Below are 12,968 nucleotides of genomic sequence, written 5' to 3'. Positions count from 1 at the left end.
TAAAAAGGAAAAAAAAAAGTCAAAAGAGAAAATGTCTAGGATGTATAACTGGGCATAAGGAATAAATGGGGAAAACTGAAAATGATCCTTAAATTCTATTATTTGATTTCTTCCCAGTTGTTTATATTACCTTAATAAAATGTATTTTTAAACTAATTATGTTCCTTTATTCTGGAATCCCAAAGTATTTTAGACCACTCAGCCCATACCAAGTCTCCTGCCTTCCACCATGCTCTCATCTGCCTCCGTGGTTTATTGCCATTCTCTCTGTTATGTTTGATTTGCTTTCTCCTCTCTCCTGTCTTAAGCCAAGTCAAGTCTTTCCTACCCCAGGGCAAACAAATTTTATTTACTTGATTAGAACATTCCACATTACTCCTCTTACATTTCTCTTCTTTCCCTTTCCAACTTAAAAAAAAAAATAGTCTTTATTTCCTACTGAAGGCTGCCTTTTAATACGGAATATAATGATGCTTTTTGGTTCTCATTCTACTTATTATTTTATCCAAGCTTTTCACACGGAGCCTTTCTTTTTAACCTTTTTTCTATGGCAGAGGTAAGAATGGAGAGGGAGTGTAAATGCCTCACAAGGACAGCATTTCAAAGAACATCTGGGGAAATGCTGGTGTGAAGTGTTCCAATTATAATGCATCACTGCTTTGTTCAAAAATAGTTAACCTGCAGTCTCTTGGCACTGAAGGAAAAAATCCAAGTAAACAACTAAAACCAATCAAATTTTCAATATAAACAGTGTAATATTAGCTATACTTAATTGCCTTTCCTTTCATAATCATATTAATGTGCAAGATGACTAACAACAGAATACAAACCCGAATTACAGAGATGTTCGAAAGATACTCAGTCCAAAGCTGAAAATGACACACTGCCTCAGTACAGCTATCTTAGAGTAAATCCAGCATTCCCCACTAAAAACAGTAAATATCTTACAAGTGAAGAGAAAAACAAGAAAAAAACAAAGCTGCACAGAAAATCAGCGAATTAACTAAGAATATCCAAATTCTAAAACTTGCCATTAGACAATATCCTGATTTTAAAATATGATCTTTAAGTGTACTAACTTTTTGCATTGGGTCATTCATGTCTATGTATAAGAAAAGGGCACAGTTTTGGTTAAGATAACTGAATGGGAAAGACCCAAAAAATATTATTTTTAGCCTCAAAGCCATTGATAGAAGTAAAAAAAAACTAACTAATGGAGCCATATTTATGAAAAAACTAGCTGATTTTATTATTATCAATGCCAATCAAGTCTTTAAATCAATCAAAATTTATTTAATTAGGCATAAAGTTACTTTCACATTTGCCTGCAACCATAGTAAATACAGTTCTTGGCATAAAGACACACAGCCTTTGGAGTTTAAAATATCCCCAACTGCAAGATTACATATATAAAACTCTCTCTATTGTTTATGTTATAGTGGATGAATTAAATTAAAATAATTATACCACCTAGAACAAAATAAAATGGAAATAATTTACTCATAGGATTCATATTTAAATCATCTTTATTTACAAAATACTATCCTGAGAATTATAATTCCATTAAGCTTCAATTTGAGCAAAAGTATAATCACTTAAGTAACAGCAGTTACTTAAACTGAAAATGAGAGAGAAGTCAAAATTACTTTTGAAGAGAGACCAACAATATGGTCAAGGTTCTTGCGGTGGCTCTGGATGCTCAGTAGTAGGCTCATTTGAAGGTGGAACCAGCCCTGATGGGAACTCACTTCTACTTTCAGGATGAGGCGGTGGGGGAAAAAATCCAGCTCTCGGGGGAAGATAATGAGGAAAACCTCTTGGTGGATAGACATTTCTCACTGTTCAAAGAGATTGGTAAAAGACAGGTTTTAACTTTCAGCACCTGCATTATGGCCCCAATAAAACATTAGCTTATAACTTCCTGTACCTATCTTTATTTTCAAAAGATGATACCAGACTAATTATCTGATTTAACAAATGAATTTTTACAACACTGAGAAAAACATATGCTCTTCAACTAAACATGATTAAAGGGAATATCATTCATTTTAGCCGCAGATTTTTGTCCTATGAAAATCTAACATCTTAACACTTTTTAAAAAGGAGAATTCTTTCAAAATAGAGTAACTTACTCTCAAAAAAGCTTTCACGTAATGTAAATTTCACCAGACTTAAAATTAAGATCAGTAATTCCCAAATCTAATTTGACAGTATCCTAAAATATTTACAGTTATATCAAAAACTGTCTTGAAATTCCTCAAATAAAATTCATTTTAGTTCACTCTAAACTTTAAAAAGGAGGAATGAGGAAAGGAATGACTCTCAGGCAAACAATAGGCTTTTTCCTAGTGTTTGTTAACCATGTATTTATTCTGCTGAAACCTGTAGTTCTAAATGGGAACAGATAGTCATAAAAGCAATAATTGTTTCTTTTCTCAAATGTGAGGCTGTGAGGAATTTTAATAAATTCAACAATTAATCCAAACGATGATAAACACATTCTAGGTTTTAAATAAGTAGGACTGCATGGGAGCTACTTATGAAAAAAGATTTTAAAAGATTTTTTAAAATACTTCAGCCAGTCATTTTAATGTGAAATATAAACTGTAATTATTTTTACTAATTGACCCAATTTCTGTCTAATAAGATACAAATAATTTTAGTCTTAACATAAGACTGTTGCAAAAAGCCAATGATTCTCTTGGTTTCTGAAACACAGAAGTAATTCTACATCTATTAAGATGAATCAAGTTGAAGCCTCATTACTGATGAGACCTCATTACTGATGGCTGGCAATCTTTCCAATTTGGAAAAATAATGCTATACTTACAGAAGATGAGAAAAACTTTCCTCCATTGTATTACTTCATGAATAGAAAGTAAAATGAATGTTTCTGATCTACTCTATAAGACATATATAAAGCTTTATAATGCATACTTGCGAATGGCGGAGGTGGTGGGCCAGGGAAATCCCTTGGTGGAAAATAATCTCGGGGACCTCCATACATGCTTCCTGGAGGAGGTGGAGGAAAAGGAGGCCCTCTTCTTATGAAAGGACCCCTTGTATCCATTGGAAACAATGGAACTCTGACTGGAGGACGAGGCGGAGGAACAAAACCAGGTCCAGTTGCTTCATTTTCAATGGGAAGAGATGAATCGGGAACATTTAAATTCTACAACAAATTGACACAGGGCAGTCACTGCAATAGCAAAGTTTGCAATAGCTTTCCTTATAAATTTAGGCTTAAAAGAAGGCATCTAGGCACCTAGGAAGAAAGCAGTCTATGATGCCATAAAAGGTTCCAGAGAAAGATTCCGTTTTCTACATCAGATGGATTTTAGCTATCATAAATATTTTATTAACTTAACAGAAAACAGCTTTAACCAACAAAGCAATTGTCCAGTTAAAAATAAAACATAAGACTAGCCCAAGAGTACCAAAATATACATTCTTTTATCAAGCATATACTAAAAAAAAAAAAAAAGCTTATGTTAATATTTTCAAGGTGACCAAAAACCAAGATTGTAAGCACAGTAAACAAAAAACATACTTTAAACCAGCTGGATTTAAAATGAAAGTCCAAGAGGTAATTCAAGTTCTTGTTTAATTATATAAACTAAATCAAGCCTTGAGTCTGTACATTGTACTTTATCACCATGGGGTACAATCCAGAAAGGAAATAGCTATAATGCAAAGCATGAAGTACATTTGTCAAAAAGAAAGCAGCAGCTTTTAATCAAAAAACCAGATGCTGGCTAAATTACTATTCTAGTAAACCAAGAGATTAGAAAGATCCTGAATACATGGATACAATTCCACTTTCAATACTTACACCAAGATCATCTTTGCTTTCATTTCTACTGGATTCCATTTCTGAAGATACTGGCCCATCTAAAATTAAAAGTTAAATCATGAAAAATACATGGTTTATCACACCATTCTTACAGCTTCAGATCACAAAGGACATTGATATCCCTACTCCCCTTGTTGGCACATAAGCCAGCTTGACACCAGCATCCTGTATTAGGGCCACAAGGACAGCTTGAGTCCGTGAACTTTCGGCAGACTCAGAGTTCTGTAAAGGCATGTGTTTGTGGTTTCCCCAACACGTGCCTAGATAATCCTGCAAGCTGCCTCATTAAGGAAGCTTCCAGGAGACAGCATTCCTCTCCTCTCCCCATCTCCTTTTCCTCCTGCCTTCCTTTCCTTTCCTTTCTTCCTCCCTTCTCTCTCATCTTTCCTTCCTTATTCTTCCATCACATAACATAGACTAGCAACTGCATTAGCCACTGTTTCTAAATAAATGTTCCTGGGCTTTATCATTAAGAATTGCACAGGCTCTGAGAACATAAATGTAAACAACCCTCTCTGACCACAACTACATGTCCCCTCCCAGCCTTTTCATTTCATTACTCTCACTATACGTGTCCTTGGGTATCACTGAAGCTTCCAGTCCTCTGATCTCTCAATTTCCTCCTTTCTTCATTTCCTTCCCTAATTAGCTGATCTTGGAGACCCCACTGCTAACAGCCAGTCACTAGCGTCTTTATCCTATTGGCCATGTTTCACCTGCCTAGGATTCTTCTAGACAATCTTAGAGCCTGGTTCTGTACTCAGAGCCCCCTGCCTCGAGCTTCCACTGGGATCTTCCCTTCTGTTTCCTCCCTCCACCCTTTCTGCTAGACCTATCCTACGGGCAGGTCTCTCCCAACTACTATTTTAAAATTAGATAGAAAAAGAGAACCCCCTTACAGTTATCGCTCCCCTTCACAGTCAAAAGTTGTTGTTCTTTTAAAAAAAAAAAAGTTTTTCTATATATATTATTCAGAATTCCTCCCATTTTGTCTCTCAATTGTACTCAATCTATGTGCAGCATACACTGTTCCACTGAAATTGTATCGCCCAAGATAAAATGTCTTTTTTTCCCTCAATTAAAATAGAACTTTCAGTTCTTATTTAATGTAATTTTTCACATTGTTGACTATTCCCTCCCTCTTTCAATCCTCTCAGCCTTCACCTTCTGGAAGGGCACCTTCTCCACCTCTCCTTTCTAGCTGCTCCTTCTCAGTCTTTTCAGTGGGCTCCATGACTCCTCAGGGGTGGTCTGTTCAGAGTTCCACCCTCAGCCTTCTCTCCTCTCATTCTCTCCTTGAGAAATTTCACCCATTCTACAGCTCGAATTTGATGTATACTACTACTGTACTTCCAGAAGTTTAAGTCAGATCTAGATATTTCCCCAAGGACTTCCGAGCTCGAAGTGCCTACTTGAATAACCTTGCAGCTGTATCACAGGAGCAGCTAATTTAAGTTCAAAGTTAACTTAAAATATTTCCCATCAAACATTATACTGCTTCTTGCTCCTTGTCTCACAACAATGAATGGCCCACATGCCTTAGCCAAGAAGCCGCATCAGCCAAGACTCCCCCCTCCTCCCTCATTCCATTCAATCTGAAGTCCTTCCAATTATATTAGCTCTGTGTCTCTTCACATCTTTCTGTCTGCTCAGCTAAGTCACCACCATCATCCATGTAGATTTCTGTCACAGTGTTCTAAAAAGTTACCCTCTCTCCAATCTCAACCGCTCCCTCTAATCTATTTCCCATAACACAATCAGAATAATTTCTCCAAAATGCAGGTCTGATCTGATTATTCTCCATTTAAAACCCTTTAACGTGTTCCCATTATCCCACAAGTAGGTCCAACATTTCTGAACAGGTTTGCAAGGCCTTGAAAATTGCACTGCTTACTTCTACACTACTTGTTTCAATATTCTGACTTCCACTCCATGCTGCAGCCGTATTTACAAGGCAATCCTACCTGTGTCTTTAAATATGCTATTCTCTCCTCCCAGACATTATCAAACATCATTCTGGCCCAACTAATTCCTCCTTTAATTCTCAGCTTATCCATCATTTCCTCCAAAAAGACTTCCTTGACAACTCTACATTCAAAACATCACCACCTGTCATCTAGGTTCGTGGCTCGTGGCCTATAAGCTCCTGTAACGTTGTGCACTTGTTACTTTTGTCACTATATAGTGCAACTGCCTACAGACCACAGGTATAAGGAATGCTGACCTCCCATTCACCACGGAAACACAGCAGCTACCACGGTGCCTGTCAAACGGTAAACAGTCTACAGATATTTAGTGCATCAATGGCAGGGCTGAGGCACTAAACTGATCACTAGCCTCTCATTTCAGTAAAGCCTAAGGATCAAGACCATGGCTCTGGAGTCAGACAGGGTATCAAATCCTAGCTCTAACACTTCCTACCTGAGCTCTTTAGCACCTTTTTGAGCCTTGGTTTCTTCATCTGTAAAATAAGGGTAATAGTATCTACTTTACAGGTTTATTGTAAAGATGAAATGAGGTCATTCATTTCATTCAATAAATGTTTACTGAGCACTAGTGTTACTTAATGTATTTCAACCATTTCACACCACTTTCCTTCATGTAAATACCATACACTGATAAATCAATAACAAAACATTACATATATATAGAAATTTTTCAGCTTACAAAATACTTCCACCCACATTAACTCATTTAACCCTCATAAGATCAAGGGATTCATATCTCAGTTTTACAGGCATTACCCATCAATAACTCATGCTCTTTTCTTTATTTTTGCTTATACTCTTCATTATTACTGGCACAGACCTTTACCTTTTAACTAAATTTTCAAATTCCCTAAAAGCAGCTCAAATGCCACCTCTTTCACAGAGTTTTCCCTCATCCTTCAACTATAAGGGCATTTTCACTTTCTGTGAACATAACATATTCTCTAACAGGACTTACCATTCTGACTAGTATCAGTCAAGCATATATATCTGTCTTTCTCCTCTATTAGTAATTATTAGCTCCTTAGAGCTAAAAACTATACCTTACTATAATTATATTGTCTACCATGTCATGCAGTGTACCTTCTAAAGTGAAAGAACTTAAAAATTACTTGCTAAATTGAATATTGTTCAATTGCAAAAAAAATGAACAAAAATGTGAAAAATTTTAAATAGCATTAGTTTAGAAACAGATGTTTAATCACACATACTTTCATTCACATTAAGCTTGAATTAATGGGGGAAAACAATTTTAAACACCAAACAGAAATAATTATAATAACAGAAAGCCAGGCCATAGGTCTCCTTCTTTGCTTATTATTCAGAGAAGAATGATTTTCCAAAATAATACATATTCCAACTGGATAATTTCCCTCTCCTAAAATATATACCCTTTCCTGAGGAAATCTTTTACCCATAAATTTTTCATTTTCTACTTTTAATCTTTTGTTATGTACTTCTAAAATACATTGGGTGTATGTAATTCCCAATTTCAATGGGTTGCTATGAGGTGGTTTAAGAAAATGAGCCCCAGACAAATCGTTGGTTGCTCAGTAAATGTTAAATCTACCTAAACATAAAAAATTTAAACAAGGTAACTGATTAACCCATCAACAGAGCATGCACTCAAATTATTTCTCTGATTTTCACATACCATTCACACAGCCTAATTTCTCTGATAACTACACAGGATTTATGTAAAGTGGATTGAAAAAACTAGAAAATTAATCATGGAACACAGTAAAATTTACCACCATCGGTACATAGAATAAAGTCATTGCAATAGTGCTCAAACCAACCACCAACACATGTTCAGATGCCATGGATGTGTACAAAACAGCAAGAAACAAAACCAGGAAGTTCTCAGGAAAGAAACTGTGACCTTAAGAGCTAAGCAGAAATCACAATTATATTAGTCCTTTATGCAGCTTCCAGTTCTTTAGTATGACTTCATTACTAAAAAACACATATACACACAGAATATTTCTTACCTGTTTTATCCAAAGATGGCATATTAAAACTTCTGAGTTCTGCTGGTCCAGAAAGTCTACCAGAATTAGAATAAAATCTGTCTTGCCTTTGTGGAAGAAGAACTGGATCAGGATATGGCTGGCCTAAAAAACATGTTTTTAAAACAGCTTCATTAAAGATAAAAATCAAGTTTCCTTAAATTTAATACATTGAACGTAGAATTTTTCTCTCTAAAAGACTTTGACACATATTCTTGGTAGACGATAGTAAACAATTTTAGGAAAACTACACACTTTACTTAAAGCAATAATTTTGCTTTTTAGTAAACACAAATATGATGACACCTTGGAGTTTGAAAGTTTCCATTACTACATGTACATCAGAATATATGAACAGAATTTAGTTACATATCTATATTTATAGATAGACTTAACTTTAATTTTAATAATAGTGGAAGGAAGTGGATACATCAATAAATCAAAAAAGGCTTCAAGGAGCTACCTACTAGTAAACAAAGAAAAGATGAATATGCTGTAAACACAGTAAGAACTAGCGGAACTGATAACGATAAAAGAAATGGTCACCAGAGCAGAAACAGTATCAGTGAGCTCGTCAAGTAATCAAATTTTCAGTAACTTCAACGTTTTAGAATTTAGCATCCCTCCAAAACTAAAGGGAAAGATCTCTGACTCAACAGATGAATGGAAGGTTCACAATGCTCAGATTAAGGACATTTGGGCGAGCACAAATTTAGGCACAGACTCTGACTCAAGTGCTTCTACAGTCAGCCTCCTTTGTCATTTATGATGACAAAATGGTAATAATTCATGGGTCCTTGTGTAACTCCTCATTCTTGAAAAAATATAGGTAGTCTATCTCATCTCTGTTAGGTGACGGTAGACTTTGATTAAGGATGCTTTTGCCAATCTTCAAAAATATGGTAGAGAACATGACCAGCATCTGCCCATTTCTCCATCCCCAACCCCTGGGAGCCACTGGTCCACTCTCTTTCTACATGTTCTACATTTTCAGATGCCCACGCATAAGTGACGTCCTGCAGTATTTGTCTTCCTCTATCTGATTAGGGGTGGAAGTTCTTAAAGACACTGCTACAGTGGGAGGGAAGGGCCAGAAGTGTCCTTAAGTAACCAGATTCTGGCAAAAGTTAGTAAGTAATAATACTATTTTAAAAAATATGGCAGAGGACAAAGGGGATAACGTTTTTTTTACCCTGTTTCACTCTCTCCCATCCTAATAGATATGGTCTCATACTACCTTCCATGACTGTCCTAGGTGAATATAATGTGAACTCCATACATACTTGTTATATGATTCAGTCCCTTGGGACCTTACAGACAAAAAGCCAAGGATACCATCTGACATCAACTGGAGTCAATGAAGAAAATTATATTTAATGAGTTCTCAAGGGTCAAGTGGAGAAGGAAATGGCAACCCACTCCAGTATTCTTGCCTAGAGAATCCTGTGGATAGAGGAGGCTGGTGGGTGGCTGTCCATGGGGTCGCACAGAGTCGGACACAACTGAAGCGACTTAGCATGCATGCATGCATGCATTGTAGAAGGAAATAGCAACCCACTCCAGTATTCTTGCCTGGAGAATCCCAGAGACAGAGAAGCCTGGTGGGCTGCCGTCTATGCGGTCGCAGAGTTGGACACGACTGAAGTGACTTAGCAGCAGCAGCAGCAAGGGTCAAGGGATGTGACTTAGGAAAGAAAGATTCAGAGTCTTGAAGGCCCATTTCCTCCCTTTCAGAGTTGTGGTAACCATCTGAATTAGCCCCATGGGAGAAAGGGCCAATACCAACCACTGAGGTCTAAACTGCCTTTTCCCTACTTTAAACACAGAATTAACTAAATGGCAGACTTTCCAACTCTTCCTTAAAATCAGGTCTCAAGATACCATATCACTATTTTGCTTCTAAAATACATCCCCACAATATCAGTAACCTGAGAAATACAAGATTTTGCTGTAAGTATTCTGTTTTACTGACCATATGTTACACATTGCCCTCCTCTAGGAAAATAATCCACTCTTAAATCTACCAGCTCTTATTATGTGCCAGGCATTAGTGATACAAAGTTGGTTTTAATACAATCTGTGTCCTTATGATGATGAAACAAAAACAAATCATGTCTTAAATAAAAGGGCATACAAATAATATGAGAGATGGTCTATCTAATTCTGACTGGAGGAGTCCGAAACGGTGCCACAGAGGAGGTAAAGCTTGCCCCGAAAGAAAAATAAGAAAGGACAAACGAGTGATATTGATATTTGGTATTGATTAGAATGATATTCTAGTCAAATTCAAATATACATATACATGTATATGTACATACATAAACAGACACATATACTTAATGTATTAAAACTACATGGAAAGCATATGACCAATGAAAGACTAAAATACAAATAAGTACATGAAGGGTTCCTTTCTCTTTTGACTGCCTACCTTTGTTTTCTACCAGTCTTCTCAGAGAAGAGATGATTAAAAAGGAAGAATGGGAGAAGGAAAAGAATCAGGGGAAAAAAAAAACAAATAAAAAAGGAGGAAGAACCATACAGAGCACCATGAAGCAATTTCATAAAATAAAGATTACAATAAAATTCACAATGTCTAGTTTAAACAAAAATGTTATTCATCTCTTTTCATTCCAAAATAAATCTAAGCTTATAATAGTTCCTTCAGTAGCTTTAATAACTGGGGGTCTATCACATAACAAGAACATTAATGTGGTTGAGAAGAGAATTATACAGATGGATAAAGGATTTGCATTTTTTAATTTCAGTACTGTTCACTAATCAAGTACAATAAGCATCTTTACTCAGAATGTGAAGAAATAATTTAATTTAATGATTAAAGAATTAATGGAAAGTAAAACTTCCAGAAAGTAGCTGATAAAACCATCAATATGGATAGATTATGGCTCTGGAATAAAGAGGCCAATGGTACAGAGAAAATGTCTAAGAAACATACATATGCAAATATGGACATTTAAGATAAAAGTAATATTTCAAATTGATAAATAAATATACAGTATTAAAACAACTGTCTACCCATGGGGGGAAAAACTCTTCAACTAAACTCTAAAACCAAAATAAAACCCATATTAAAGACCTAAAAAATCAAAATTTTACATTTTTAGAAGAAAACAGTATCTTTTTGATATTGACAGGTTCTAAAGAAAAACAAATTCAGTAAAAATAAAAATGGATTAACTTCCCTTAAAAAAAATAGAAAACTTTTGGTTTTTGATATATAACAATAACCTACATAACAATAAACCAATAAAATATTTATAAAAGATAGAAGATTAGCATCCAAAGGATACTAAGAATTCCTATCAAGCAAAAGAGAAATGGATCAGGCAATCTACAGAAGTAAATACAAATAACCAATAAACATAAAAAGAGGCTCAAGCTCACTAATAATGAAGGAACTGTAAAAAAATCAATCAAAGAAAAATGAGAAAAAATTTAACTCATATGGCTGGAAATACTTTTTAAAAGTTTTACATCAGGTATTGAAAAAACAGCTACTCTCAAATACTTCACACATAACCACTCTTGAAGACCAAGGGCAACATCTATTAAAACTGAAACTATGTGTATCTTACTTTCCAGCAACTCCATAACCTGGGCTCATCTCTAAAGAACATACGTGCAAAAATCAAGTGTTAACTTCAGCACTGTTAGTAATGGTGAAACACTGAAAACACCCTGAATGTTCATCAGAGGAAAATGGATAAGACTGGATAAATATATTGTGGTAGATTTATATACTTAAATACAGCAATTTAATAATTTTTTATTAAAATGGAAAGAAATCAGGAACATATGCTGACAAAAACTTGATAAAATAGAAATTAAAAAAAAATCATATATAGACTACAAGTTTACAAACATTAAACTGATGAGTAATTGCCTCTGGGAAAGAAGGTTGACCTTGGGAAAGGAAACAGAAGAGTTTCCCTGGTGGCTCAGAGGGTAAAGAATCCACCTGCTGTGAAGGAAACAGAACAGACTTCAACTCATAGAGTTTATATTTGTTTTATTTACCCATTCTCTTTCTCTGACACACAGCTACACATACACACACACACACATATGTATATATATATGAAACAAATATTAATATGCAAATTCTGGTAGGTGATAGGATTATGCTATTTTTTAACTTTTTGGTTTTTTTTCTTCACCTGTAAAATGGGAATAATAAATTTAAGAGTGTTAGAATGATTAATATAAAGCTCTTAACATCTGGCACAAAGTAAGCATCCCAAAGTAGATGTAATGATAAATTAATTTTTTTACAATTACAAACTATATATGCTTAGTCGCATACAACTCTATGCGACTGCATGGACTGTAGCCCAGGTTCCTCTGTCCATGGGATTTTCCAGGCAAGAATACTGGAATGAGTTGCCATTTCTTCCTCCAGGGCATCTTCCTAACAAAGGGGTCGAACTCATGTCCCTTGAATCTCCTGCCTTGGCAGGCAGATTCTTTACCACTAGCGCCACCTGGGAAGCCTATAGTATTGACTGGTCTCTTTCAAATCTATGATCATAAACTTCAACTGGATACTCAACATTGCCGTGTAATCATACCACATTTCACTAACATATAAACTCTTTCACTCTCCTAAATGGCTACTGTGTACCTTTTTCTCCCTCCAAATCTCTGACAATCCCCTCCTTTTCTCTCCTATCCCAAGTTAATGATCTTACACATCAAGGAACTTGATGCAACTAAACACACTCACTTACCTCACCCAGACTCTACGTTTGTGCCCAGCTGCTCCACCTTCCTTCCTTTTACAAAGTTATTCAAACACTATCTAATTTCTTAATTACCCTCTGGATCCCACTCTTTTTGTGTACTTTTATACCCTCTCCCATACATCATCAATTTCTCTTCTGATCTTAGATTATTCCCATCAGCAAATAAACATGTTGTAATGTTTTCTATCTTTAAAAATAAAAACATTGCTCCATCCAATTACCACCTCATCTCTCATTTTTATTAAAAGCAAATTTTTTCAAAAATTGTTTACATTTGTCCCCACATCTTAATCTTCCTCAATCGACTCTGTTCAGGAAGACTGCAAAATTAAACATGGATTTTTCAAGTTTATAT

General features: G+C 35.4%; 1 protein-coding gene across 12 annotated transcripts in view; it reads right to left on the bottom strand.

Moving 5' to 3' along the window:
- Positions 1-1,272: 1,272 nt before the first annotated feature.
- The window catches only part of MIA2 (MIA SH3 domain ER export factor 2), a 97,136-nt gene continuing 85,440 nt past the window's right edge, over positions 1,273-12,968 (bottom strand). For 8 of the 12 annotated variants that reach the window (XM_061394987.1, XM_061394988.1, XM_061394989.1 and 5 more), the window contains 4 exons: positions 7,833-7,955; positions 3,833-3,891; positions 2,938-3,172; positions 1,509-1,838 (listed from right to left, as the gene is read on the bottom strand). In XM_061394987.1, coding sequence (XP_061250971.1) covers positions 1,672-1,838; positions 2,938-3,172; positions 3,833-3,891; positions 7,833-7,955 — 584 coding nt within the window. In that variant the 3' untranslated portion in view covers positions 1,509-1,671. Of the gene's footprint in view, positions 1,839-2,937; positions 3,173-3,832; positions 3,892-7,832; positions 7,956-12,968 lie in introns of all 12 variants that reach the window. The other 4 variants (XM_061394982.1, XM_061394983.1, XM_061394979.1 and 1 more) reach the window with 1 other exon arrangement.

The sequence above is a fragment of the Bos javanicus genome, chromosome 21 (assembly GCF_032452875.1).
Source record: "Bos javanicus breed banteng chromosome 21, ARS-OSU_banteng_1.0, whole genome shotgun sequence".
Taxonomy (NCBI): Eukaryota; Metazoa; Chordata; class Mammalia; order Artiodactyla; family Bovidae; genus Bos; species Bos javanicus.
This window is presented reverse-complemented; position numbering and strand designations above follow the sequence as displayed.